Source organism: Peromyscus leucopus, chromosome 20, assembly GCF_004664715.2.
Source record: "Peromyscus leucopus breed LL Stock chromosome 20, UCI_PerLeu_2.1, whole genome shotgun sequence".
NCBI classification, from domain to species: Eukaryota; Metazoa; Chordata; class Mammalia; order Rodentia; family Cricetidae; genus Peromyscus; species Peromyscus leucopus.
The window spans coordinates 55,556,176-55,583,951 of record NC_051080.1 but is presented as its reverse complement, the minus strand read 5'-3'; the positions used below and the strand labels follow the sequence as shown (position 1 = coordinate 55,583,951).

General features: G+C 39.9%; 1 protein-coding gene across 6 annotated transcripts in view; it reads left to right on the top strand.

Annotated features, from left to right (window-relative positions):
- Window positions 1-15,215: 15,215 nt before the first annotated feature.
- Csmd3 (CUB and Sushi multiple domains 3) overlaps window positions 15,216-27,776 on the top strand; it is a 1,154,880-nt gene continuing 1,142,319 nt past the window's right edge. For 3 of the 6 annotated variants that reach the window (XM_028867965.2, XM_028867960.2, XM_028867959.2), the window contains exon 1: window positions 15,216-15,886. In XM_028867965.2, coding sequence (XP_028723798.1) covers window positions 15,709-15,886 — 178 coding nt within the window. In that variant the 5' untranslated portion in view covers window positions 15,216-15,708. The remainder of the gene's footprint in view (window positions 15,887-27,776) is intronic. The other 3 variants (XM_028867966.2, XM_028867964.2, XM_028867961.2) reach the window with 1 other exon arrangement.

Genomic DNA, 27,776 nt, shown 5'->3' with positions numbered 1-27,776 from the left:
AAGGAAGGAAGTAAAAGGAAGAATTAGAACAACATGAAAGTTTCTTTTTTTATTCCTTTTTTCTTTTTATTTATTCTCTTATACCATACATCCATACCACATCCTCCCATCCCTCCACTCGACCCATTCCTACCCCCCTCTGCAGATCCATTGGTCCTCAGTTTCCTTTCAGAAAACAAACAAACAAACAAAAACAGGCCTCCCAGGGATAGCAACTGACCGTGGCATAACAAGCTGCAGTAAGACTAGGCACAATCCTCCTATCAAGACTGGAGGAGTCAACCCAGTCAGAGGTAAAGGGTCAGAAGAGCAGGCAAAAGAGTCAGAAACACACTGACTCCCACTGATAGAAGGGCCACAGAAACCCCAAGCCAAACAATCACAACATATTCTCAGTACCATGCCATCTCCACGATTGTTGCTTCAATCTCTGTGACCCCTTTGAGCCCTGCTTAGTTGATTCTTTAGGCCATGTTCTTCTGGTATCTTAGAGCCCTCTAGTTCCTACGATTGTTCCTCCTCATCTTCTGTGGGGTTCCCTGAGCTCCACCTAATGTTTGGCTGTGGGTCTGTCTCTGTGTTGGCTACTGGAGGAAGCCTCTTGGATGACTCATGGCTAGACACCAATGTATAACTATAACAGAAGATCATTAAGAGTCATTTCATTGACTTTTTTGTTGTTGTTGTTTTGGTTTGGTTTTGCCAGTCCTGTTTGGTTCTAGCCTAGGTCTCTGGGCCAACCAGCTTCCTGTTCCTTGTCAGATCTGGGCTCCCTCTTGTGGAGTGGGCCTCAAGTTTGACTAGTCATCAGTTGGCCACTACTGCAAGCTCTGAGTTATAATTGTCCCAGCACATTTTGCAGGCAGGGTAAGTTGTAGGTTGAAGGCTTTGTGGCTTGGTTGGTGTCTCAGTCCCACCTCTGGAAGCCTTGCCTGGTTAGAGAAGAAGGTCGATTCAGGCTTCTAATCCTTCATTACTCACTGCAGTCACTCTCAGAGATTTCAGGAAGTCTCCACTGCACTAGGTTTCCATATTGCTCCCCCAAATGCCCCCCAATTCCAGATGTCTCTCCTAGTACTCTCTCCCTCTCTTAGCCCCTCCCTCTCTGGCCTGATCCCTCCTGTTTTCATCCCCATCCACACCATTCCACCCCATAAATCTATTTTATTTTCCTTGCCTGGGGAGATCCATGCATCTTCCCTTGAGCCCTTCTTGTTACTTAGCCTTTCTAGGTCTGAGGATTGTAGCGTGTTTATCATTTACTTAACAGCTAATGTCTATGTATAAGTCAGTACATACCATGCTTTTCTTTCTTGGAATGGGTTAACTCACTCAAGATGATTTTATTTCTAGTGCCATGCTTTTGCCTGAAAATTTCATTGTGTACTTGTTTTTAAACAGCTGAGTAATACTCCATTGTGTAAATGTGCCACATTTTCTGTATCCATTCTTTAAGAGACACCTAGGTTGATTCCAGTTTCTGGCTATTACAAATAAAGCTGCTGTGAGCATAGTTGAGCAAGTGTCCTTATGGTATGGTAGAGTGTCCTTTGGGTATATGCCCAAGCATGGTACAGTTGGTTCTTGATACAGATCAATTCCCAATCTTCTGAAGAACTTTAATATTGATTTCCATAGTGACTGTGTAAATTTGCATTTCCACCAGCAATAGAAGAGTCTTCCCCTTGCTTAACATCCTCACCAGCATGAGCTGTCACTTATGTTTTTGGTCTTAGCCATTCTGACAGGTATAAAATGTAATCTCAAAGCAATTTTGATTTGTATTTCCCTGAAAACTAAGGATGCCCACCAATTTTTAAAGAATTTCTCACAAATTTGAGATTCCTCTATTGAGAATTCTCTATTTAGGTCTGTATCCATTTTTATTGGATTATTTTGGTTTCTTAATGACTAGTTTCCAGAATTCTTTATATATTTTGGATATTAGTCCTGTTTCAGATGTGGAGTTCATCAAATCTTTTCCTATTCTGTAGGCTGCCATTTTGTTCAATTAACAGTGCCCTTTGCCTTAAAGAAGCTTTTCAGTTTTATGTGATTCCATTTATTAATAGTTCATCTTAGTGCTTGTGCATCTGATGCTCTGTTTAGGAAGTTGTCTCCTGTGCCAATGCATTCAGAGCTATTTCCCAATTTCTCTTTTATCAGGTACAGTGCGTCTGGTTTTATGTTGAAATCTTTGATCTACTTGGACTTGAGTTTTGCAGAGGCTGATAAATATAGATCTATTTGTATTATTCTACATACAACATCCAATTAAGCCAGCACCATTTGTTAAAGATGCTTTATTTTTTCCATTGTGAATTTCTAGATTTTTTTATATATAAAAATCAGGTGTCCTGTAGGTATGTTAATTTATGGCTGAGTCTTTGATTCAATTCCATTCACCAACAAGTCTCTTTCTATGCCAATACTATATGGTTTTTATTGCTATAGCTCTGTAATACAGCTTGAAATCAGGAATGGTGACATCCCTGGTAGTTCTTTTTTGCTCAGGATTGTTTGAGTTATCCTGGGTTTTTTATTTTTCCATATGAAATTGAGTATTATTCTTTCAAGGTCTGTAAAGAATTGTGATAGAATTTTGATAGGGATTACACTGAATCTTTAGATTGCTTTTGGTAAAATGGTAATTTTATTGTGTTAATCCTATTGATCCATGAGCATGGGAGATCTTTTCATCTTCTCATATCTTTTCCAGTTTCTTTCTTTAAAAACTTTTTCTTGTCATACAAGTCTTTCACTTGCTTGGTTAGAATTACTCCTAGATATTTTATATTATTTGTAGCTGCTATGAAAGATGTTGTTTCCATGATTTCTTTCTCAGTCTGTCATTCGTATATAAGACCGCTACTGATTCTCTCTCCCCCCCCCCCTCTCTCTCTCTCTCTCTCTCTCTCTCTCTCTCTCTCTCTCTCTCAATCTAATCTTGTATCCAACCTCATGACTGAAGTTATTTTTTCTCTGGTCAAATTCTTGGGGTTGTTTATGCATACTATCTTATTATCTGTAAATAATGATACTTCGACTTCTTTCTTTCCAAATTTTATTCCATTGTTCTCCTTCAGCTCTCCTATTGCTCTTGCTAAAACTTCAAGTATTGTATTGAATAGATATGGAGAAGAGTGCACCGTCTTGTCTTGTTTCTAATTTTATTATAATTGCTTTGAGTTTTTCTCCGTTCAATTTGATAATTAGCTATAGGCTTGCTGTGAAATTCCTTTATTATATTTAGGTACATCTCTTGTATCCCTAATCTGTCCAAGATCTTTATCATGAAGGCATAATACCTAGGTTTCTAATATCACTGCTGGGTAGGCAAATTATATCTGAAAAGACTGTTGTTACAGAGCCTCAGAGTTCAGCCCCTAAAGTCTGTATGGGAGAAAGATAGACCAAAAATGACAAGGTTTCCTCTGCCTTCAAGGACACATTTAGCATGCCCATTCTCACACATTCACACACACACACACACACACACACACACACACACACACACACACACACAAATGTAAAAAAAGGTTCCAAAGTTTTAGACTTTGTTGATCTTAGATCATGGACCAATCTGGTCTTCAATGAAACTATTTTGAACTGAACAAATACTAAAAAAAAAAAAAATCAGATTTGAACAAAAATTTCCCGACCTAGAGACCACTAAAGCATCCACTAAACAACGTATGTATCATGATAGGTCTTCCTCATCCTCAGTAAATGAATTATGAATAAGACAAAACCAAAAGCTGTTTAAGAGATGACAAGAATTAAAGAATTTGCAGCAGATGGTACCAGCTGTGCACATTTAATTCCATCTCAAACAATCTGCCAAACAGTTAGACAGAACTGCTTTTGCATGTGAAATTGGAGTGTCTGGGAGCCAAGGAAGAAACGAGAGTAGTCTTTCTGGCATTAGCTATTGAAGCTTTTATTATAATTATTGCTAGTGAACATGAACTTCTCCTTCCACTGGTTTCTTAAGGCAACATTCTTTTACTTGCTGTCTTTCTTTCCCATTCACTTTCCTTCTCCCTCTTTTCCTTCCTCCTCTCTTTCTCAGTCCCCTCTTCCTTTTTTTCTTTTTTCTTCCCTTTCTTTTCCACACTACCTCAAATGTGCTCAAGTACACATACACACCCAGTGTTTTTTTAATCAATTATACAATAATCTCACAGAAATCATTGTTAAAATGCAATATGATTGTCTTTCAGACATGGTATATTAAGGATATAGAGTAAGAGTTTATTGTGGACTGTTAAGGGCAAAGGTTTTAAAGGATGTAAGATATTTCAATGGGTTTATAAAGATATTATCTATAAGTGCTAAAGCAATGTAGAATTAATGTTTCTAGGGAACCAACAGACTTTCAAAAATATAGTCTTAATGCCAATTTGAATAATCACAACCAATTTGGGAAAGAATGAACCTGAACTAAGTAGAAATCTAAACTTTTATGAGCTTATAAAAAACAAGCAGCTATTAAAGGCCAAAGAAGGAATATTACCAATCACTCTGATGGGAAAATGCCAATATATTCAGAGTATGCAATTATGGGAATGGACTGACCAGAGAAAGGGACAGTCTTGAATGATATTGATACAGAAATGTAAGACAAACACAATTTACTCAGAAGATGGTGGAACTGAAAGACTCCAGGGGATAGCAGAGGGGAGGAATGCTGAAATCCACACTACATTATAGAAGAGAGGAGACATACCCCTCAAGAGAGGGAAGGAATCAGTCAGATCCCAGCAAATAGCACATGGAAGGTGTAGTTGCTGTCTGGATTCATGTGGATAGAAATGAAGCACAGAAGAGGAAAGACAACAGACAAGAAACAGGTATCAGATTTCTGAACTTACGAAGACAAGAAAAATTGTACAAGGTTCCATCAGAAGCAAGAAGCAGGGAGTGCATGGGAAAGAACAGCTGCAGTGAAGCACAGAAGTTAGGGAGGAACAGCACAGGTAGGATGCAGTCTCGGGCTGGATTTGATCACTAGATCAGACATGGATTCACAGAAAATTTATCCTAGAATAATGACAATGACAAGGTACACAAATGATGGGCAGTGAATGAAATTGACTAATGAAAGCATTGGTGGCTTCTCATGGAGAACACACCCTTTCAAGTAGCAATTAGAAGTAAACACTTTAAGGAAATCAGAGACAATGCCATAGGGTATCACATTCCAACACACTAGCCACGCTTACAAGACTAGTGTCTCAGTAGGTCCCTGCTACTGTATTAATTTTTCAGTGCTATCATAACAACTACCAAAATCTTGGTATCTTCAGTTGACAGAAATTTATTATCTCCAAGAATGGAACACTGTGTCATTAAAAACTGTCTTGTTAAAAAACAACAACAACTTCAGTCATTTGATATTTAGTTGATTCCATGTTTCACCAACTTTCTGCTAATTGTCAAAATGTTTGCATCCCTTGGCTTGTAGACTCATCCCTCTTGCCTTCTTGTCTGTGTCCCCAAGTCTCAAGAAAGTCTCTTCTGTGCCTTAATAAAATACCTGGCCTTGGACTCAGGACCCACCCTAAATTCTGATTGATGAACTCATATCATTCTTAATTCAGTTACATAGACAAATATTGTTTCTTGTTAATTTAATTTTGTTATTAATTAATTTAAAATATTTTTGTTATTACTGAAAATAATTTATAGATAACTTGATACATGTATCATGGAATGATCAAAATATAACTACCACATTATATGCACATTTACCTAAAAATCAATAAGATATAAGGCAGCATCTCATATATATATATTTACATGAATATATATTTACATGAATATATATATTTACATGAATCCATACTACCCATTATATATGATGTTACTTGTATGTATATGATTTTTGAACTCACCATTTCAATTATCAATAGCCCAAGAGTACATCAGTGACACTTGTACATTGCCCATAACCAACAGCTCTCTAATTGAATGTAAGACCCACTCAAGAAGAGTCAATCTTCTAAGAAAGTGCCATATTGATTTCCAACATGGTTGTACAAGCTTGCATTCCCACCAGCAGTGGAGGAGAGTTCCCCTAGTTCCACATCCTCTCCAGCATAAGGTGTCTTCAGTGTTTTTGATCTTAGCCATTCTGACAGGTGTAAGGGGGTATCTCAGAGTTGTTTTGATTTGCATTTCCCTGATGATTAGGGATGTTGAGCAATTCCTTAAATGTCTTTCAGCCATTTGAATTTCCTCTGCTGAGAATTCTCTGTTTAGTTCTATAGCCCATTTCTTAATTGGACTGTTGGGCATTTTGATGTCTAATTTCTTGAGTTCCTTATATATTCTGGATATCAGTCCTCTGTCAGATGTGGAGTTGGTGAAGACCTTTTCTCATTCTGTAGGTTGTTGCTTTGCCTTGTTGACTGTATCCTTTGCTCTACAAAAGCTTCTCAGTTTCAAGAGGTCTCATTGACCTACTCTGGTGATGGGGTGGCCAAACACCCTAATTGTCATGCTAGAAACCCCATCCAACGACTGAGGGATCTGGATGCAGAGATCCACAGCTAGGCCCTGGGTGGAGCTCCGGGAGTCTAATTAGCAAGAAAGAGGAGGGTTTATATGAGCAAGAATTGTTGAAACCAAGGTTGGATAAAGCACAGGGACAAATTACCAAAGGAATGGAAACACATGAACTATGAACCAATGGCTGAGGGGCCCCCAACTGGATCAGGCCCTCTGAATGGGTGAGACAGTTGATTGGCTTGATCTGTTTGGGAGGCATCCAGGCAGTGGGACCGGGTCCTGTGCTCATTGCATGAGTTGGCTGTTTGAAACCTGGGGCTTATGCAGGGTTGCTTGGCTCAGCCTGGGAGGAGGGGACTGGACCTGCCTGGACTGAGTCTACCAGGTTGATCTCAGTCCTTGGGAAAGGCTTTGCCCTGGAGGATGTGGGAATGGGGGGGTGAGCTGGGGGGAAGGAGAGGGGGTCGGGAGGGGGGAGAACAAGGGAATCTGTGGCTGATATGTAGAACTGAATTGTATTGTAAAATAAAATTTAAAAAAAAGAAGAGTCAATCATCCCTGGGACTGTAAACATAGTCAAGCACCCAGTGCTAGTGAAGTCATGGATCTTGGAGTAGAACCTACAATTGCCACTCTATTATACCAAAAAAAAAAAAAAAAAAAAAAAAAAAAAAAAAAATCCCTAACTACCTTCTAATTATTTGTCCTTTCACCCACAGGTAAATATAGTCCTCACCCCTCTTTGCAACAGACAAAAGATCATTACAGAAAACAACAACCCAACAAAATACAGACTCACAGAGACCAATTCCAACTGATACATCTGTAACACAACTCCTACACCTAAGGCTCTGGCCTCACTACTAAAGTAGGGGACAGAAAGATTTTAAGAACCAGAGGAACAAGGAGTTTGCTGTAATATTTTTTGTCTCCTAGAAATGTCAGAAGCGACACCCATGAAGTCTCACCAGCAAGGCTGGCAAAACACTAAAACCTGTCCTGAGCAAGGACAAGGGGAATAGACTGGCCAAAGTGGACTGGAAAAAGCTCTTGAGGTCTCAGCTCTACCCAAAGAATTACAGACAACAAAAGAATGCTGAGAGCAGAAGAAATACTCTTCCCCAGGGGGGAGCATACCAATTGGTTGTCGGATAGCAAATGGAAAGTTACTAAAAGATCGAAACAAACAAACAAGATTTCTGAAATAAGCATCTATTGCCATTTTACGAATGAGTAACAAATGTGGAACAGAGCATGCATGATATGTCTATGGTCATAAGGACATGAAAGCTTTCTAACTATAAAAGCAATTCAACTTTTTTTTTTTTCAACTTTCAAAAACATCCCTGCCTTTTGAATCAGACCCAAGAAAGATTTATTCTTTTTATTTTATTTTTCTCTGGAAGGGGTCACTTTGAGGTCATCTACTCACACACTTTCTCCTCATTCTTTTGGACTCACTTACTGTGCAGACTTCCGGACCAAATAAAAAGGGTTTTACCTGTTTAACATTTCATTTTCTTGGATTAATGTTTCTTGTTTTTTCATGTACTGATTCAGAGTCAATTTGTTAAAATATGATCAAAATTCTTTTAATTCCAGGAAAAATATCCTCTTAAAAATTAAAGTGATCACATTGAATAATGAACATGTTGTAACAGTTGGCTGGCTTAACCTTCCCAAAGACACGGATAGTCTTTGTATCAAAATAAAAGTTTTTTGTTATGTTCCTAGATTGTCTATGCATTCAGTCTACTTTAGATGTGAAATCAGCCAAAATTCAGACTGATATCCATGGACCATATGGGCAATTTTTTTTTCTGAATGCACATATAAATATAATAAGTTTTTATTATGTCATTCTGAATAGCCATAAACAACAAAAAATAACATCTGATTTTTATTTTTATTTATTTATTTATTTTGTTTTTTGGAGTCAGGGTTTCTCTGTGTAGCTTTGGAGCCTTTCCTGGAACTTCCTCTGTGGCCCAGGCTGGCCTCGAACTCACAGAGATCTGCCTGCTCTCGAGTGCTGGGATTAAAGGCATGCACCACCACCGCCTGGCTGATTTTTATTAATGTAATAATTATAAGCCTATCCAGAGATAATAAAGTAAGGTATAATACCAAATTTTTAACAATATAATTATTTATCCTGTATTGTGTATTTATAATGAATACCCAGTTTTTTTCAATCAGCTTGAAGAGATAAACTGACTCACTATACTAACCATTGTTTGTAAATGCCAAAACAACAAATCCATTTATTTGCATATTCAATGAAGTAGTCCATTGACTGAGGTATTTAAACATGAATCACAGGAGTTTTATGTAAGTTCCCAGTCAATGAGAGCCCCTAAAAATTAAGACATATTGCAAGAACTATCATTATTTCCACTTTTTCCTGGCTATCTTTATTTTCTCACCTCGCCTATGTCTTTCTCTGTTGCACAACATACCAATTAACTATATTTTAAATATGCATGCACATTTTAAGTTCAATACTGGAAGCAGTATCCCTACTAATATTTTTTTTCCTGTCACCATCCCTAGATGACCCTTGATTAGGTAACTTTATTTCACTCAGAAGGTATTTTCCAGTTCTCTATCTGTGACAGTTTATAGGGATCTCTCCTTGTGTTGTTTCCTTATACTAATGGTAACCATTATCACTTGAAAATGCATTCTATCCCCTCTCATGTACTGTAAGCTCCTTGGTCATAAAGTAATTTGTAATTCCTGTATGTGTTTCCTTGTAACAGAGTCTCAAAATGACTTCTTAAATAAATGAGTGAACCTACAGGTGAAAATGTTACCTCTCGAAAATGAGTAAAGATGAAATTGATTCCTGTCCAGATGAGAAAGATATTTGTACCTACAGTCCAAATTGGATTATGTGTAGCCAAACCCAAATCAACTGCATCAATTTTTGTTCTTTTTGTAGCCAAAATGATCATTCAAAGTCAAGGTCACCATTATCTTCCTATCTGACTAAATAAATAAATAAATAAATAAATAAATAAATAAATAAGAAAAGAATTCTTATGCAGTGACCTTTCTGAGCTTTCAATCTGGAAAATAATTCAATATTTATTTTTTATTTATTATTTATTGTTTTTCAAATGACTGGAAGCCAGGGAAACCAGAATTGCTTATAATTATTTAGGTAGTTTGAACATTAATTTGAGATAGAGAATGAAGATATTCATAGCTTAATGTGACTCCATTAACTCTTGTTCAAATTCAGTATTTCTAAAAAGTTAACTCCAGTGGTTTTTTCATCTGAAAGTTTATAAGTATTTAGTAACATTAACCCCCACACATAAAAGTTCCAAAAAGAATAGGGAATTCTCTTAAGCATGAGCAGCCATGATTAATGAGGTTTAGGAGGAAATGCAAAGCACCGATCTGAACTCCTAGGTTTCTACTTGTAGGGAGTGCTTTGCTTGGTTAAGGCTTCTGAGGTTACACTAAACATACCTGAAAAACAAAAGCACTTTCCTAGAACTGACTTTATGTTGTAAGATTGTTTACTCAAGATGTTCAGATTTCTCACAAAATAAAAGTAAAAGAAGTGATGCTTTGAAAGATGCTTGGAACAAAGCATACAGAGGCTTTATATTACTAGCAAATTCATAATAGACTAAACCATTACCTAATCAAATGTATTGATGGAGTTACTGTATCTTGAATATTTGAAAATGGGCCTTTAAGTAAAAATATTTTCAATTTGGAACATGAAAAAATAAATTATAAAGCACCATTTTATGAATTTCTTAGCAAATAATTATAGAGCAAATAAAAAGGTGCATTGAATCCTGATAGAAATTCTGTTGAAGTTGGTGCTTTGAAAGATCTACACTCTTAATTTGTGTTCTGTAAATATAAATTCAAAGCTGAGAGTATACAAATATACTTAATAAAGAATGAAGAGAGATCCATTACAGTGGGAAACATGGTTTATTCAGCTAATGCCAGATAGACAACTTTATCATTGATGAAACCCAGAGTCCCAGACTATTACCATTATTTAGCAAAGCTGCTCTTTGCACATTTATTTTTTTCATTGTCCTCCTATACATGGAGAAAAGTAAAGTGAAATCAGCCCCAGGAGAACAAGAAGATGAAACAATCTTCAAACAAACACATCTTTATAAATTCTTCCCTTTGCCTCTCAGGATTGCTATCCCACTGCTCTATCCATTGTCCATGACTCTTCTTCACAGAAACATGAAGGGACTAACATATCACTTATGTTAAATAATGTGGACAATATGTATTAAAGCTGCTGTGCTTAGGAAGGCAGAAGTTGAGAACATCTGAATTCCATGTACAGATGGAAAATGATTAGATGTGTGGCTCAGGTCAAATACAGCTTTCAGCTGTCCGTCTAAGCAGGGTTTGCTTGCCGACAATAGATGTTCTCTTCCATTTTAGAGCTTCTCTCTCTGTCCTCTGGTTCTTTAAAATGACACATTATTGTCCTGTGTACATTTAAATTCCAGTTTCTGCCTTTCTTCATGTGGCTAAAAGCTTTAGAACACGAAAATGACTGTTACGTCTCAGTATTAAGGAATATGCTCATGGAAGTCAGGACCTAGAGGAATGGATATCCAGACAACATGCTTGGTAAAGGTCCAGGAAATTCCTCTCTGCCTCTCAGTTATCCTGATTAGCAGCAAGAGGCCAAAGATCTTTACCCCTGACTGACAACTTATCTTCTTAAATGGGATTGATTCTTCCAGAGGCATGTAGGTATATATTGGGTACCATAACATCTCCTAATGAGAAAAAGAAGCTTAAATTAGAGTTTCTTCATCATTCTAGAGTCAATATTTAAATTCAGACATTTAATTAATTAGTTAATTTTTATTTTATGTGCATTGGTGTTTTGTCTGCATGTATGTATGTGTGGGAAGTGTCAGGTCCTCTAGAACTGAAGTTACGGAGAGTTGTAAATCACCATGTGGGTGTTGGGAATTGAGCCAGGATCCACTAGAAAAGCAGTTCATGCTCTTAACCACTGAGATATCTCTTCAACCCTTAAATTCAGACATTTTGAAAAATGCTATAGAAATAACTCAATGGAAAATGGAAAATACTGGTATCAATTCCCTTTTTATCTTTACTTTCCTAAGGGTGAATCCATTAAAAAATAATTGCAAAGAACAAGGGAAATTCTACTCAGTTGTGTGTAAACTATGACCAATTGTAGTTGATTTTATCCAGTTTCTTTTCTCACCAACCCATGGGTTTGATTTTTTTGTCTTGTAATTAGTAAGTGAATACCTATACTCAGTAGCCACTCAGATTTCATAGATACAGTTATATAATAATAAAAGTTTGTATAAGAGCAACAAGCTTCATGTATAGTTGCAAATCAGTAGCAGCAATTGAAAATTTTTATTAAGTTCATAACTCAGTTAAAAGCACATGTATTTCTATCCAAAGTTGAAGATAATTACTTTTCAAGTTATTTCTTCATGTACACATTCTGTTTTAACTAGTTATTCATTTTTCTGTTGTTTTCCCTCTGTGATGTTAAAATTGACAAATGTCAGTATTATTATATTAATACTGAACAACTTTTGGAAAGAAATTTATGGTTACTCTTTTCATACCAGGTGAATTCTATCGTAAAGTCAAAGTTCTTTCTATCTCCTAAGTTGAGGGATGAGTTGAGAAGAAATTGCAATCTGGCATTTCTAGGTTCTGACCTGAACTCTTTTCAAAAGCTTTTAAGGGAACCTAATCATTGTGAATGCCTTCACAATCCTGGCCAACTCATTGTTTTCCATGACCTGTATGATCAGTGGCTATAGAAGAAAATGGAGAAAAGAATTTTAGGGGCCAAAAATTATAAATTGAAATTTGCTCTTTACATATATGCAGATGTTTCAAAACTTGATTTTTAATATATTATCAATCATTGCTTTTCTGTGATTGAGTGGCGGTAATATAGAAATCTTTATGGTTGCAATGACTAGGCTTTTAAAACGAGCATCGGTTGGAGCAAATGTGGCATAGAGTAGAGAAGTACTTTGGCTAAGAATTCGGGCATCTTAAGCTCATATATCTCCATATGCATTACTCTGGTTAAGGCAGGCTAGTTAATTCTTCAAGTACCAGGTGTTCATCTGTCCAGAGGACAATCAGCATGCTTGTCTGGATGTGCTGTAATGATGATTAAGATATGCCTGCAAACACAGTGTCCACCTCTGTACAGTAAGCACACAATGTTTGCCATTAGGCAAGAGGCTGTTTTCTAGCTTCTCTAACAGCCTTGGACAAATGCACACTCACCTCTACTGCTTTAATGCAGATACACGACAGTGGGCGGTTTCTGCTTGCAAATAAGGCTATTGTATTTTTTCCTCCTGCTGGACTTGAGTGGCTTCTCATCCACAGCACTGGTTGCTGATTTTGTTTCTAGAATACCTTCAGAAACACTCATTTGAACAGAAGGCTCTCCTGCTCATGAAAGGCAAGTGTGGTCCAGGCCTAAGTATGCCAGACTGAAAATCAGTGCTCCTGATGGTGACCTTGGATAAAACTCTTCATTTCCTCCAGCCTTAACTTCTACTGATTGTAAAATATGATTTTTCTTTCTACACTGTCTCAGAAACTGGAGGCTGTGAGTGAAAAATGACTTGTGATTTATGGTAAGCTGTAGGAACTAGAAACTATAGTGTTATTCAATGTATTATGATCTAACCAGATAAATCACTTAAAAACCTCACAGTGAAATGATAGGCAGGATTCATTTGGGAAAGATAATTGCATCGTGGGCTTAGTGCCGTGTTTGAAAATGAGCAACAGAAATTGGTGTCTAAGTGGCACTCTTTTTGATGCCTGAGTGCAAATTTATTTTGTAAACAATAATTACTGTGAAAATCCACCAAACTTTTGAGAAATAGCCTTCCTTTAGTTTACAGTGGCTAGTCGTGAGTCCAGAGGGATTGCTTACCCTAAAGGAAACCTGCCTGCAGTGACTAACCTCTGTAGCTGGGTAAGGAAGGTTTGTCCGTGTCCTCCTTAAGTTTGCCTCTAACTCATCATTCTGCCCAAGCTAATGCAACCGTCACAGCATTGTACCCTGACATCTTGACTGAAATCAGCGCCGCTGCTACTGCCAAGGTGGCTGAGCAGGCTAATGACGTTTGCTGTGTTGATCCTCCCAATCGCCATCGAGTCCCAGCCTTGCCCCTGCTCCCTTTCCAAATCTGCCTATGCAGACAATAGCGAGGCACTGTTGGGAAGGAACAGGGTCCTGCCTGCCTTGCAGCGTCTAAATGATCCTTTGAAATTTAATGAGGTCAGTTGGGCGTCTACAGTTTTGCCTTTTGCTAACTCTACTCAGGAGAGAAATCCCTGTTACACACACACACACACACACACACACACACACACACGCCCGTGCACACGCATATGCATGCAAACACATTTGAGAAAACACCTACGCGTAGAAATAGAAACAAGCAACGAAAACACCTTCCATCATTTTCCATAAGCAAGCAGCCTCACTCCTTATGACACCCCAGTGTGCGCTCTCCTGCTCTACCCCCCCCCCCCCTTCAATGGCAGACTCACACAAAACGCCACATTCCCAGGGAGGAGCTGAGAATCCTTCTCATAGGTTGAACCCACTTGCCACTGACGACTGTGGGCGCTTTCTGTGTGCCCACTTTCCAGAGCAGAACTCCCCCTAGAAGCAACTGCCTTGGTCCACTGAGCTGCCAGCTCCAAAGCGAGCTCAGGGACAAAGGCTGGTCAGGGGGGTTGCATGCTGCACGGGACAGGGTTCATCATTTGTGAGCAGAGTGGGGAGCTGCAAACTCAAGGCGGGCAGTCCTTTTGATTGAATGATATGCAAAGATGCTCCCCACCACCCCTCCCGGCTTGCAAATAGGGCCACCGACAGGCACTGGCAACTACCCATTCCAGAGTCTGCAGTGCAGCCCTTCCTAACTCTTGAGACAGGACCAAGATCCCAAAAGGGTCAGATCGTCAGTCTGGCCCCTGCTCTTAGGAACTTTACCACTAAAATATTTGGGATAGTATCTGGCAGGGAAAAAATAGATCCAAAAATTAGTATGCCTAAGAAAAACATTCTAGTCTCGGGGAGATATCTTTACAATAGAAGATAAAACAGGGTCCCTTTAGATGTGAAGGAGAAGCTGGAGGCTTGCAGACGGCCAGTAGATGGCGCAAGAACTCTTTCTTTGTATATCCTTAACCCTTGCCTGGTTTATGGGGCTGCCAAGTCCAAAATGTATAGACATATACATTTTGCCTTTTGAAAGAAATCTTCCATTTACATATTTGGGATCAACTCAGAATTAAGGAAAATTAGTTTTCTCCAGATGAAAACGACAGACACAACTGGTTAAACTGCTGTTGCACACCAGCTGCAAGGAGGTTGGGGACGATGAAAGATGAACTATTTAGGGAAATATTATGACTTTCCTCCCAACCCTACCCTGCCCCAGCCACGGGTGGCATATGTTTACCAAATAATAAAATCCTCTTCATGATTTTACACGCAGGTATTCGAATATGCAGATTTTTATGTGCAAATAAATTCTCTGTGATCTCCCTTCTCAATTAAATCAAAGTATAATAGATGTCTGAGGGCTGCCTGGGATATATGCAACTACTGTAGTAACACATGTCCCATTCTAACGACGTGGGCATCCATGGAACCCAATTCATTATCCTCACGGTTTCTCCTAAAAGCGACATAGATCCTCACTTTAAAATACTCCTTTAGCATGCTTCTGTATTCGCAGGCTGCAATGGAGAGCTCACTAACATATTATTTCTTGAACTGCTTTTGCTGGCAGAATTGATCTATTCGGGGGGAAAAATAATCCAAGCCCCGAGATTTCAAATATTGTGGGGAGTTTATCAGAGAGCAGAGCGGGGCTTTCAGAAGCTCACTGGGGCTTTCTGGTGTAGGTTGTAAAGAGCAAGATTTAAGGTTAATTTTGGTGGAGGGGAAAAAACGCAAAAGAAAAGACAGAATCCGGAGTAGCGGAGACTCTGTGCCCCCGTTGGAGAGATGGTTGAGTCCTCGTCAAGGTTGCTGTGGTATCCCAGAAACACCATTCACTCCGAGCTGTGACCGCGCACCAACAACAGCAACAACTCCACTGCGCTGGGCTGAGGAGCCAGAATCCAGAGCTCGCGAATAATATGAAAGGGAGCCGCAAAGGGAAAAGCAGAGCAGAGGAATCCAAACCCCGGGAGCCTGGCACGCGAAGATGCGCTAAATGTGGCCGCCTCGACTTCATTCTGAAGAAGAAAATGGGGATTAAAAGTGGATTTATGTTTTGGAACCTCGTCTTTTTATTGACGCTGTCTTGTGTAAAAGGTAGGTCTGTTTTCGGGGGTACCCTCTGCTGTGGATGGAGATGGGGTGACTTGTCGCCTGGGAGAGGCTAGCAAGCTTAGTTTGCAATTTGCACGGATAAAATAATCGGGATAATACTGATGAACGAGTTGATTCACAGCTCTTTTTCCTTCCCTCAGATAGGAAATGCATTTTGCTTGCCAGATTTGGCGTTCAATGCGGTGATTGAGCTTGTGCTCAATAAATATTCTTGCAGTATGCTCAAACGAATACGTGAGTTGGTTCCTATAGCCCCTAACTAGTGGGTATCCACGCAGAATTCCTCTGCAAGACTTTTTTTTTTTTAAGTGGTGAGGATTATCTTGATTTCTTGTGGAATCCGTGGGGTTTGATTCTTTGCACAGATTTTCTTTCTTTCTTTCTTTTTTATTGAAGACATTGGCGTGAGTGCTTTTTAACCATTTCGGACAACAAAGTTGCCAACATGCTAGGAACGCATTGGTTTTTAAATGCATTACGAGATAGAGCCTTTCCCAGCTTGATCACACCAATATGAATGTCTGCATACAAATTTGAATTATTTCTACGTGGCTTCCTATGCAAAGGATAAATGTAGGGGAGCTTCCTTAGGTGCTCTGTTAAATGCTTGGTTTAAAAAAAAAATTAAAATGAGGCTGAGATGTCACAAAGTGTAAAGATCCACCTTTGAGGATGAATGAAGGTAGGAGGAAAGTCATTAGCAGCTGACCAAAAAGAAAATCCCCGGCAAGTCTCTGCGTTCAGACAGGTACAATCAGTGTCACATGCACAGACAAGGAGTGGGGGCGGGTGGGATGGAAAATTTATTCCTAAGCAGGAAGGCAAGGGACAGTCGGATCACTGGAGAAAGAGCTGTCCGGGGGACAAAATAAACCCACAGCTATTCCACAACTTCTCCTGCACCCACTGTCCATTAATTGCTGCAAAGAATACTCGAGAGGTGTTTATGACTCATGGCATCATTTCTGAACAATCCCTTCTCCATCCTCACAGCAGCTCCAACAGACACCGGGGGATGCAGCTCGTAGCGGAGCTAGTTTCCAATCCTGGGTGTCTGTGCCTTGAGGGGTGGAGGGGCAGTTTTGGCCCAGGCGCGCCAAGGCTATCAGCACAAACTGGGAGCTTCTTCCTTTGTAAAGGAGTGCCTCTCTGAACCGCAATCGGGCCGCGTCTCTATGAAACACTTTATTGTCCAGCTTGCAGCTGGCTGTCCCCTCGCAGAAGGCAGCACATTTGCATTCAGTGGATATGATAATTCATGTTTGGGGAGGTGGGAAACGGAGAGGTTACCTCTTCCTCAGCGATGGCCAAGGATGGGTGGTCAGTTCCGAATTTTAATTGACATCCCTTAAATGCCAAGAAGTCGCCCCTGCTTTCTGTGACAGCGACGGCTTTGTAACCCCAACCTTCTATTTAAAGCTGTGTGTGTGTGTGTGTGTGTGTGTGTGTGTGTGTGTGTGTGTGTGTGTGTTTTCCTGGGGATAAATCGCTTGTCCGAAGCGACGTAACTAGTCTACCCACTGCACAAACCCCGTCTCGGGTTGCTTGCAAGGGCTTTTCGTCGCCAGCCGGGGGTGCGATGAGAGACACGTCTGGGCTTAGTTTCCCTGCCACTCGGAGTGGGTGGTTAATGGATGGCCCTGGGGCTGCCTGCTAGACACGCGCAGGGCTCCGCGTGGACGAGTCGCGGTCAGCCAGCAGCAGCCCGGGCAGGGGCAAGAAACGTGAAAGTGTCTCCTTCAAGAAGATGACCGAGGGTTAAGTGCGAATTTTCGTGAGATACCTGTTGAGCCCAAACGTTTCGGGGGCACATTAGAAGGAGTGAGTTGCCAAAGCCGGCGGAGCACGTCAGCCAGAGAAACGCAGAGCTGGGCCGCCAGCTATTTCAGCGCTTGCGGCCAGCACCTACCGTATTTTACGAAGAAAATGCGCCCCTGAAAAAGAAAGGAGTGTTAATTTGCTCTGAATGGCCCTGGCAGTGGGAGACCCCTCTTCTCCATCCACAACTCCTGCCCTTTGGACCGAGATAATTGGTCTCCTTTCAGTCTCTGCAAGCTTTAGGGACTTTGGGAAGGTGTTGCATGTCGTAGTCAGCTTTGGTCTTGTCCAAAATCTATATTGCACAGATCATTAAGACCCCCTTTTTTTAAAATGGTAATAAAGTTCTTAATTGCCATGCATCTGGTACTTGGGAGATAAGTCTGCCACTTTATATCTTGGAAGACTATCCTCAAATTGCAAGAAACTTGCACAAGTTGTGTGTTTAAAACACTCCGACACCTGGGGAGGGGTGCTCGTTTTGACAGTGGTTTAAATTTTCCTTTTACTTCGGTCTCAAGGCATCCTGAAGACAGAGACTGCTGCATTGTCTCACACATTTTGTGTTCCTCTTTTGTTTCCCACACTGTTTCTTTTCGGGCCATTCAGGCCCACAGAAAAGCTTAAGGTGTCTGAAAATCCTACCCCAGGCTAGTGTGAGAGGTCAGGAGATCCGTGGTGCACAGTGTTGTCTGAACCTCTTCCTACGCCACAGTTCTACCATCTGTCTATAGTTTTTCTCCTTCGGCCTTCACTTCTAACTGCAACAGCCATGGCAAAAGAGGTTCAGGGGGAGGACACGCCTCACGGTGGAGAGAAAGTGGTCTTCAGTAGGCCTGAGCCTCTCTCGGGTGGGGCTCAAAAGGTAGCCAACCTCCTGGGAGCATTTCCTATCCGTCCGAATCACCTGAAAGAAAAGCAGCGTTATGCCTGACAATGAACTGGAGGGCCGTGGAGTTGCAGCTTGGGTTTTCATTCTTTCTTGCCCATGTCTAATTCTAGCTGAAGCAAAGGGAGGTAGGGAAGGAGATGCCGCGCGCGGTGGAGGAGGAGGGAATACATGAGATATGGGGAGAGAGTGAAAGAGAGAGAGAGAGTTGAAATGCACCTTCTAGCTGCCTGGTGTTTTGTTTAGGTTTCACCGAGAAAGAAATTGTGAATCCTAAGTCCTGCTTAAGCGTCCTGCCCACGTAAAGAGAAACGCCTGGGGTGTTTTCTCACTCTTCCCTTTCAAAGGATGGGGGAGGGAGGAGCACAATCATGGCGCAGGAAGGCCCTGTGGCGCACACTTCAGTCTGCAGCAGGTGGAAAGCTGGGTATTGCATCCCGCACACTCCCTCCAGGTGCATGCTCTGGGATTTCTGCTGGACTTTGGACTTCAGGAAGGATGCACCTTTCTGCCTGCTCTGGGACTTTCAGTACACAATGACCAGGACACAGGACACAGAGTTCTGCTGGAGGGGTGTACCGGTCTCCCCAGTTCATTCTGGCTGGCTGGAAGCTGGTATCAAAGCAGCAGAGGGGTGGAACTTGAGCTGTGACTTTTGTCTCAGTCACCCTTGGTAGGGTAGTCTTTCCTGAAGCTCCCAGCCAGGCTGATGACCATTGGGATTCATAGACTCATCCTCCAATCACAACATTTTCATCTGACACACCAAAAAGGAGAGAGAGGGGGAGAGAGAGAAGAAAAGAAAGCATAGTATCTTGAGAGAGTTTGTCAAAGAGCTTGGGAGGAAAACATTGTCTTCACAAAACAGTAAAAACAGCCAATAGATCTACCAAAGTCTCAGCTCTCCTCACCCCGTCTCAAGGTTAGCACCATCCAGACACCCGACAGAAGGTAGTAACCCTTGTGTTTAAAGACGCTGAGATGTGTTTCTGACACAATTGGATAGGTACATCTTCTTTCCATTTCCTTTGTGAATATTTATTACTTTTTCTTAAAGTCAAAACTTCAAATTAAAATGTTCATTGACCCAACCAAGTAAAGAATGGGTACCTGACTTGTGTGTTTGTGTGGGAGTGGGGGTGAGTGTGTGTGTGTGTGTGCGCGCGCGCGCACGCGCGCGCGCATTTCTAGCAGGAAGGAGGATAATAAATTATACCCAAGAGCTATCAGGGACCCTGAGAGTAGGAGTCAGTGTGTACTAAGTAAGGCTGCATGCCTTTGTGGGTTAACAGCACATTCATTTTCCCTAAGCTCCAGATTGTCTCTGGCTGTGATACCACAGTTGTCCCCAGGTAGGACAGGTGCAAGGAGAAAAAGCCAGGTTTCTCCAAAGTGACTCCAGCTGCTGTCCTCGCTACTACAACTTCCGTAAGACAAGACATCCTCCCTTCAGTAAATCTGGAAGGTCTTGGGAGAAGACCAAGAATGGAGACTTCCCTAAGCGAGCTTCTATGAGGCCTTCCTTCCTACCTTGATGCTTTGAGACAAAAGATTGCCAGGAGAGTAAATTCTGGGTTTAAAGCATAGCAAAGTTTCCAAGTAAGTGGCCCTGAAAAGGTGGGTGCAGGGAAGGGGCCACAGAAATAAGACAAGATAGGTCAACTCAGAGCCCAGGATGTTCTCTATGTTCTCTGGCTATGGCCAGGTGACTCCTGAAAAAGGGCCTCTGAAGCCTGCTTTGTGCTGCATAATGAAAAGGAAATGGAGGCCATGTACAGACAGACCACTGAGGCAGGAGGATGGTACCCTTCTCCCAGAAGGCCACTCTATCCTGCAGACTTGGCACCAAGGCATTCCTAAAGCCGCTCTAATATTATGCCCTGGGAAAGTTTGAATGGCTCCTTAAATTCAGAGCTGACATTTCCTGGACAGCTATCTCCTTGAAAGCAATCAGAAAGACCCACTTGCCGTCTTCCAGTTTCTGGAATTTTCTGTGTGGACAGAGTCAGGAGGCAGTGTCCCTGCAAGCTCTAGTTGCAAGAGTGTGTGAGGAGAAATAATAAAGAAGCAGCTTTCAGTGTCTCGGAAAAGGACGTGCCAGCTCCCTTGAGATCCCTCAAGGAGAAGCAGGGAGAATCACGGGGTAAATGAAGTACTTGACAATCTCCGACTTAGCTGCAGCAGCCATGGCTGTCTGTTTCCTGGGCTGAGCAGCTAACTTCTCTGTCAGTGGAGTCTAACTGCAGAAGTTTGAGGAGGCACATCTGGTATAGGCAGAAAACACTCTGGCAGAAAATGGCACATATGCGGTTTAACATACAGGAGAACTATTCTGTGATTGACAAAACAAAGGGCGGACAAGGCAGCCAACAATGCCTTTGTGTTCCCCAGGAAACAAAGGCTCTGAAGTAAGATTTCAAAGGCAAATAAATGTGAGTGGCGATGCCTGGGGACAGTAACTGGCTCTAAGCTGAACTTCCCTTTCCTGCTAACAGATATACTTCTCATGTCCCAAGAGATAAGTTCTTGCAGTTATCCTTCAGAGTTTCCAGAAAGTCTGCCAAATTAAAAAAAAAAAATTCAATATTTTATCTATTTGTAGTTAACTATTTATTTTTGCAGGGGACACAATGTCTCACTTAGCCCAAGCTGGGCTCAAACTGTCTGTGTAACTGAGGCCTTCCTTCACTTCTCGATCTCCTTGCCTGGATCTGCCAAGTGCTGGAACTGCAGACATAGACTGCCATGCCTGGCTGCTGACTAACAATTTTAAACCACCAAGCAGTAGTCTTCCTGAGGCTCTTGGCCCTTTAGCAAGAGAGCTATTCTAGAAACTCTGCTATCTCTTCCTTGAATTTCAAGATTTCAGGGATCAGAAGCAGAACAGCTCCAAAGGAAGAGAGTGTGGAAAAACAGTGCGTGAGACACAAACAAAACATGGCCCCGTTCAACGCTGTCTGCATATACCATGAAGTGTAACTTTAGGTGTCTGTTTCTCCTACTGCCTTCTTTCATTTTCCTCTCAGTGCAGTTTAGGGATATAATGAGAATTACCATTTTAATTTTGCATGAGGTGTGTGTGGGGTGATAAAACAGGAAATATGGTTATAAACTTCTTCTTCTTTTTTATTTAACTGTGAGAGTGAGCCAGTAGGTGATTCATAGCATTCTTCAGACCCATTTACTACCAAGCACACAAAATCTTGTCAGTATAAGTTTTCTCATCAGGCTTTTGTTCTTGTCCCAAATAACAGGTTACAGAATGTCACTGACAAAAAACAAATTCTTAAATGTTTTCCAGAACTCATTGTCTTAATGTTTATGATCAGCTTGCCTTCACTTCACATGCTGCCCCTCCAAGCACCAAATGTATTTTTGATTATCAGGCTGTTGTTTGGACTAAGGATTTCCCGGGGTTAATATATTCTATGGAAGGTAGCTGTGTCCCACAACTGTATTCAAAATCTCTCCTAAGATGTCTAACCTTAGGACTTCAGCATGCGAGTCTTACAGACAGAAAATGTCAGAGAGATTCTGGTGACATTAGCTATCACAACATCACTCTGTGTTTCATAAGCACATTTAATGCAGTGCTTTTCAAGGCATCTCTAAGATGGAGTGCAGGTGTCCTCTAGAAACTTTTCTGCCAAGCAAAATCTCAGAGACCCACCAGCACTCTATTCAATCAGGTTATTCTGGGAGGCAAGCACAGATATTTGTGTTTCTAAGAAACCAAGTAGTTAATTCCAATGCTTTCTGAAATTTAAAAAAGCACTCCATTAAAGTGGAAAAACAACAAAAACAACACACACACACACACACACACACACAAAACAAAACAAAAAACATGAGGGCTCTGGAGCCATATAGGTACAAAGATTGGAAAGTCAGACAATGATAATTCGAAAGAGCACCCTTAGATAAAGAACTCAAACTTTCTAAATCTCAGCTGCACTGTTCATATGCTTCCATAAAATATTGTATTTTCAGTGGGTTTGTGAAATCAGATGATTTATGTGAATCAAGTATGTAACCAAGGGCCTGGCAGAACTACCATTTCATTAAACTTGCATGTGCAAAATGAACATTCTTCATCTGTAACACCAGTCCTTAACTCTCTTTGAACACTGAATTCAGAGTATAGCCTCTTCTCACTAACTCTTACTTCACATTGGCTAAGATTCCAGGCTATTCCTCACCCACACAATACTCTGCAATTCCTGATGATTGCATTTCATCATTTAATTCTCTCCCTGTCTATGTGTCAAGAGAGGACACAAATCTGAAAAAAGGAATGTTAATCAGACTTCTGGATGAATTTCATCGGTGTATTCTGATGTGGATTAACTTGAATACCAACTGACTGATGTACTTGTATAGATTTGTCTATTCATTGTGTCGGAAATGATAACAGTCATAGGACTCAAAGGACTCTTAAATACCAGGAGGGTCATTGCTCATATATTATAAATAAGTACATGCACACAGAAATCACCAGTGAGCTTTCTAGCTCCTGACAAGAGGCTGCTTTACAGGGCATTGGAGACCACGTTTAATGCTTTTTAATTTATAGCTTTTCAATTTTATTTCAGAGTTAGTTTAGATGGTACCAGTGAAGACAGTCAACCATAAAGGTTCACATTTAAGCACCATATATCAATCGTAACCACATAAAACTATTGATCATTACATGTTTGTGGTAAAAATACAAGAACTGATGACTATTTGCTTGGATGGTGGGAAAAGAGAGGTAATTTGGGCTAGGAGAAAATTTTCTTAATACTGATACATGACCATGTATATGGCTCAGAGGATAAAGTCATGTGATGCTAAGATCATCAACCTGAGTACAAATCCTGGGACCTGCATGCTAGAAGAAGAGAAGCAATTGTTGCAAATGATCCTTGGGCCTCCATTCATGTGCTGTGGCTGTGGGTATAGCATGTTCACAGGCATGCACAAAAATATACATAAATAATAATAATATATATTAACTAAATAATCCTACTTTCTGAAAACTTTAACCATTGTTGGTTATAGGTTCTTAAATAAAATCAGTTTGTAGAATAATGTTCATGTATTATCTAAAATTTTAACCAATTTTTTCCTTTGTAAATCGGAAACAATTTCTTCTTTCAAATGTAAGTCTACGAAATCAATTCTTAATTTCCCTCCTGGATTTTATTAAAGTTAAGTCATATTACACGAGAACTATAAATCTTTTCCAATGTGCCTTTTCATAGGTACAGTTTCTCTCATCTTATTTACGTAAGAAAGTTATCATCCAAGACCCTACCTTAGAAATAACAATACATTTTGCAGGTATTGAAATTTCATGAAAAAAAAACACAAACAAAAATGTTATCCTCCGAGTTGTAGCATATGAAATATTTTGCTTACTCTTTTCAAATTTGAATAAAATTTGGGAAGATAAGGACTTTTGATTATTTGAGTAGTTAAAATGTACAAAATATATACAAGTATCAAGTTGTTTCCAGGAAAGCTGACTTCATAATTTTCAATCTACAAAGTTCTTCCTTTGCCCTGTATTAACAATTTTATTTTATTATTTCTTTTCTTTTTATTTAATTCTTTATTCATTTTTCATACCAACCACAGATCCCCCTCTCATCCCTCCTCCTGCTCCCCCCTGCCTCCCTGCCACCCTTCATCCTCTCCTCCAACAGGGTAAGTCTGGTATAGTCAGTTGAGGCAGGACCAAGTCCCTCCCCACTTGATCAGGGGTGAGCAAGGTATCCATCCAACCACAGGTAATGGGATCCAGAAAGCCAGCTCATGCACCAGGGATAAATCCTTGCCACACTGCCAGGGGCCCCTTAAACAGACCCAGATACACAACTGTCTCCTGTATGCAGAGGGTCTAGTCCAGTCCCATGCAGGTTCCACAGCTATTGCTATAAAGTTCATGAGTTCCTTTGAGCTTGGTTCAGTTGTCTCTGTAGATTTCCTCATCATGATCTTGACCCTCCCCCACCCCCCATGCTCATATGATCCCTCTTCCTTCTCTTCAACTGGATTCCTGGAGCTTGGCCTGGTTGTGGATCTCTGCATCTGCTTCAGTCAGTTACTGGATGAAGGCTCTATGATAACAGTTAGTGTATTCAACAATTTGACTACTAGAGGCCAGTTCAGGCACCCTCAATACTGTTGCTAGCAGTCTAATCTGGAGTCATCCTTGTGGATTCCTGAGAATTTCCCTAGCACCAGGCCTCTCCCTTACCCCATAATATCTCCCTCTATCAAGGTATCTCTTTCATTGCTCTCCCACTCGGTCCCCTTATGTTCTCATGATGGAGGATTTTAAAGTAATAGGACAGAGCTTTTAAACTTTGAATTACAAATATGACCAGACACCTCTCCAAGAAATGGGCTCTATGTTTAAATCTAGGAAGCTCAGGGTACTTGGTCTATAGAGAGGCTATGACACTGTCATGTTTGGGGAGATGTTTTAAGGATAAACATTTTTCATAATTCTTACATGTGATGCTCTGTATGTAGTGGTATTTTTATTTCAAACAATAGTCCTCCCTCCTATTTCAGTCCTGAACTTCAAACAGGCAGTACTGAAATAGCTCTTATATCATGTGTTCAAATTGTCATCTTCATTTACAAACTATACTTTCCCTGTTGCATGTGTATAAAAAGCCTGGGCAGGGCAGGATGTTTTTAGATCAAGGTTAAGAAAAACAGAAACAACAATCAAACTCTCACAGCAGTTTCAAAATTGAAAATGTGTACATGGCTAAATTTGTATATGAATCTCTTCAGTTTTAGGGGCAAAATTTGGGCTTAGAGAAATTACTTTATAACCAAGGTTAGAATCTCAATCTTGTTACATATGCAGCTGCTGTGCAGTTACATTAATAGGAAACACCATTTCTTAGGGACTTCTTTTGCATAACTTGCCAAAGTTCAGTTAGTATAACTTGTCGGTATAACAGGAACAGAAGATATTTTGCAATTTTATAAACAATATTTAGGGTAGGCTTTCCAATATAATGCATGAGATTTCTATGCCTCTATCAAATGAAAAATCAAGCACAAAGGTAAAAAAAAAAAACAGAATTAAAATTAGTAACTCTTAGATTCTGTCACAGCAATCTCGAGTAAAATTTAGAATGTATAAAGTAAGATGAATAAATTATGGAGTTTACATGTACATCAATTTATTAGTATAAAATAGTAACCAATTTTATCATGAGATTTAAAAAACAATTGTTCCTTTTTCACATTAAGCTCCTACCAAGTTCTACAGAGTTTTAAGAATGCAAATATTCCTAAATTCTATCTAGTCTGTTTTCTAAGATTTATTTGCAAGGGTTAATGATCTTTTTTAGAACTTTAAAAATATTAATTCTATAACTCCATCCACAAATCTATTTCATTCTCCAAGGTTGGCCTGGTTTAAAAACATCCAGTACAGCTTTCCCCACACACACACACACAAAAGAGGAAACAATCTATAGAATAAATGACTTATCAAACTAGTTTTTAGTTCTTTTCTTCACTTTTTGTCTATTGGAGGGTTCTCATGAATGTCTATTTAGAGCTAACTGATTTGGGACAGAGCAGCTTCTTGGAGGAGGAAAGTACTGTGCCTATCTCCAAATACTGACCAGTTGAAAAGCAAGGCTTCTTGAAGGAACTCTGTCTGAAGGCACAGATGCAAGACAAAAATACAGTAATTTCAAGAGGAAAGAGTAACTCGGAAATTCAATGGTTCATTTATACATCACGGTCATTATAGAAATATAATCTAATATTATACAACTGTTCAAAATAGATTTTTTTTGGAAGAGAATAATTTATGTTTTCAGATGTAACTATTTATTACCATTGCACTTTTGGAACCCTATAGTTAAAAGCTCTCTTTTTTGTGGACATATATTCAGATATGTCATCTTAACCACATTATAAAATTTTCAGGCCCAATCCGAGCATAGTAGTATAAACTGTTCATCCTGCACTAGGAAAACAGAGGCAGGCAGATTTCTGTGAATTCAAGATCAGCCTGGTCTACAGAGTGAGTTCTAGGACAGCTAGAGATAAGTAGAGAGAGAGACTTTGTTTCAAATGACAAAACAAAATTAACAAGTAGATAAATAAATAAAGCTGAAGACTCATGAAAAGATGCTAATGCTCTTCCATGAGCAATGTAGGGAATAATATACTTACTGAATTTTGTGCTCTTCATGGGGGCACACTAATTTTAAGCATCTTTTAGAAATAGGATCGTACATTTTTGATATGTGCTTTCTCCTCTCAGAATTTGCCAAGGGTAATAAGGATGCAGCTACAGCTGATCTCCTACTGTGTTTTCTGGAACTCTGCACTGCAATATTCCATTTGATGCTGCGAGGGCACTACCAGTGAAGTTCTGCAGTTTAAAAATTGATAATATCATAATATTCACTGGTTTGCTAAAATTATAAATTACACATTAATTTGTGATTTCACTCTCAGGAACTCGGTGAGGAAGTAGGGGCAAACAGATCTGTCATAACATGTTTTCTTCATGTTCCTGTCATCCTCAAATTTCCTCATTAGTGGCACAAAGCAGGATTATAAAAAAAAAAAAAGGTGTGCTTTCTTGTTTTATTTTATTCTAGTTTCTCAAACACTTAGGTTTTTTTTAGAAAAAAATGGGAATATCCGATGTAATTGTTTTGTTTGTTTACACTGCAAAGGTTACCTAATTTGAAAGAAATCTGAAGAAAAAATGATGTTTATAATATCATTTTCTGATGAAAGTAACACCCTCATGATTCAGTTTGTCAACGGAGACAAGAATTAAAAAACATAATTTCACAGTGTACTTTTATGTTACGAGACTTTTACTACAGACAAGTGAATAAAAGCCATCTCTCTTATTAGTCACTTAAAATGGAATTAGATGTTTAGCTAATCTGAAATTTTTAGCAATTAAATTTGCTTTCAGTTTTGAATCAACATCTTCACAAACAGAAGCAAATTCTGTAACTCCTTTAGAAATAGAATGTGACTGGTTTCCAAATATGGGTAACAGAGTTAAACTGAGATGCCTGCACTCCTGCTTGGAGCTTTGCGTGGCCAGGGCCTGCAACTGCAACCTAAGACCTCAAAATGAGAACACCTGGGAAGAGGCAGGCAACCTCATCTCCTGGG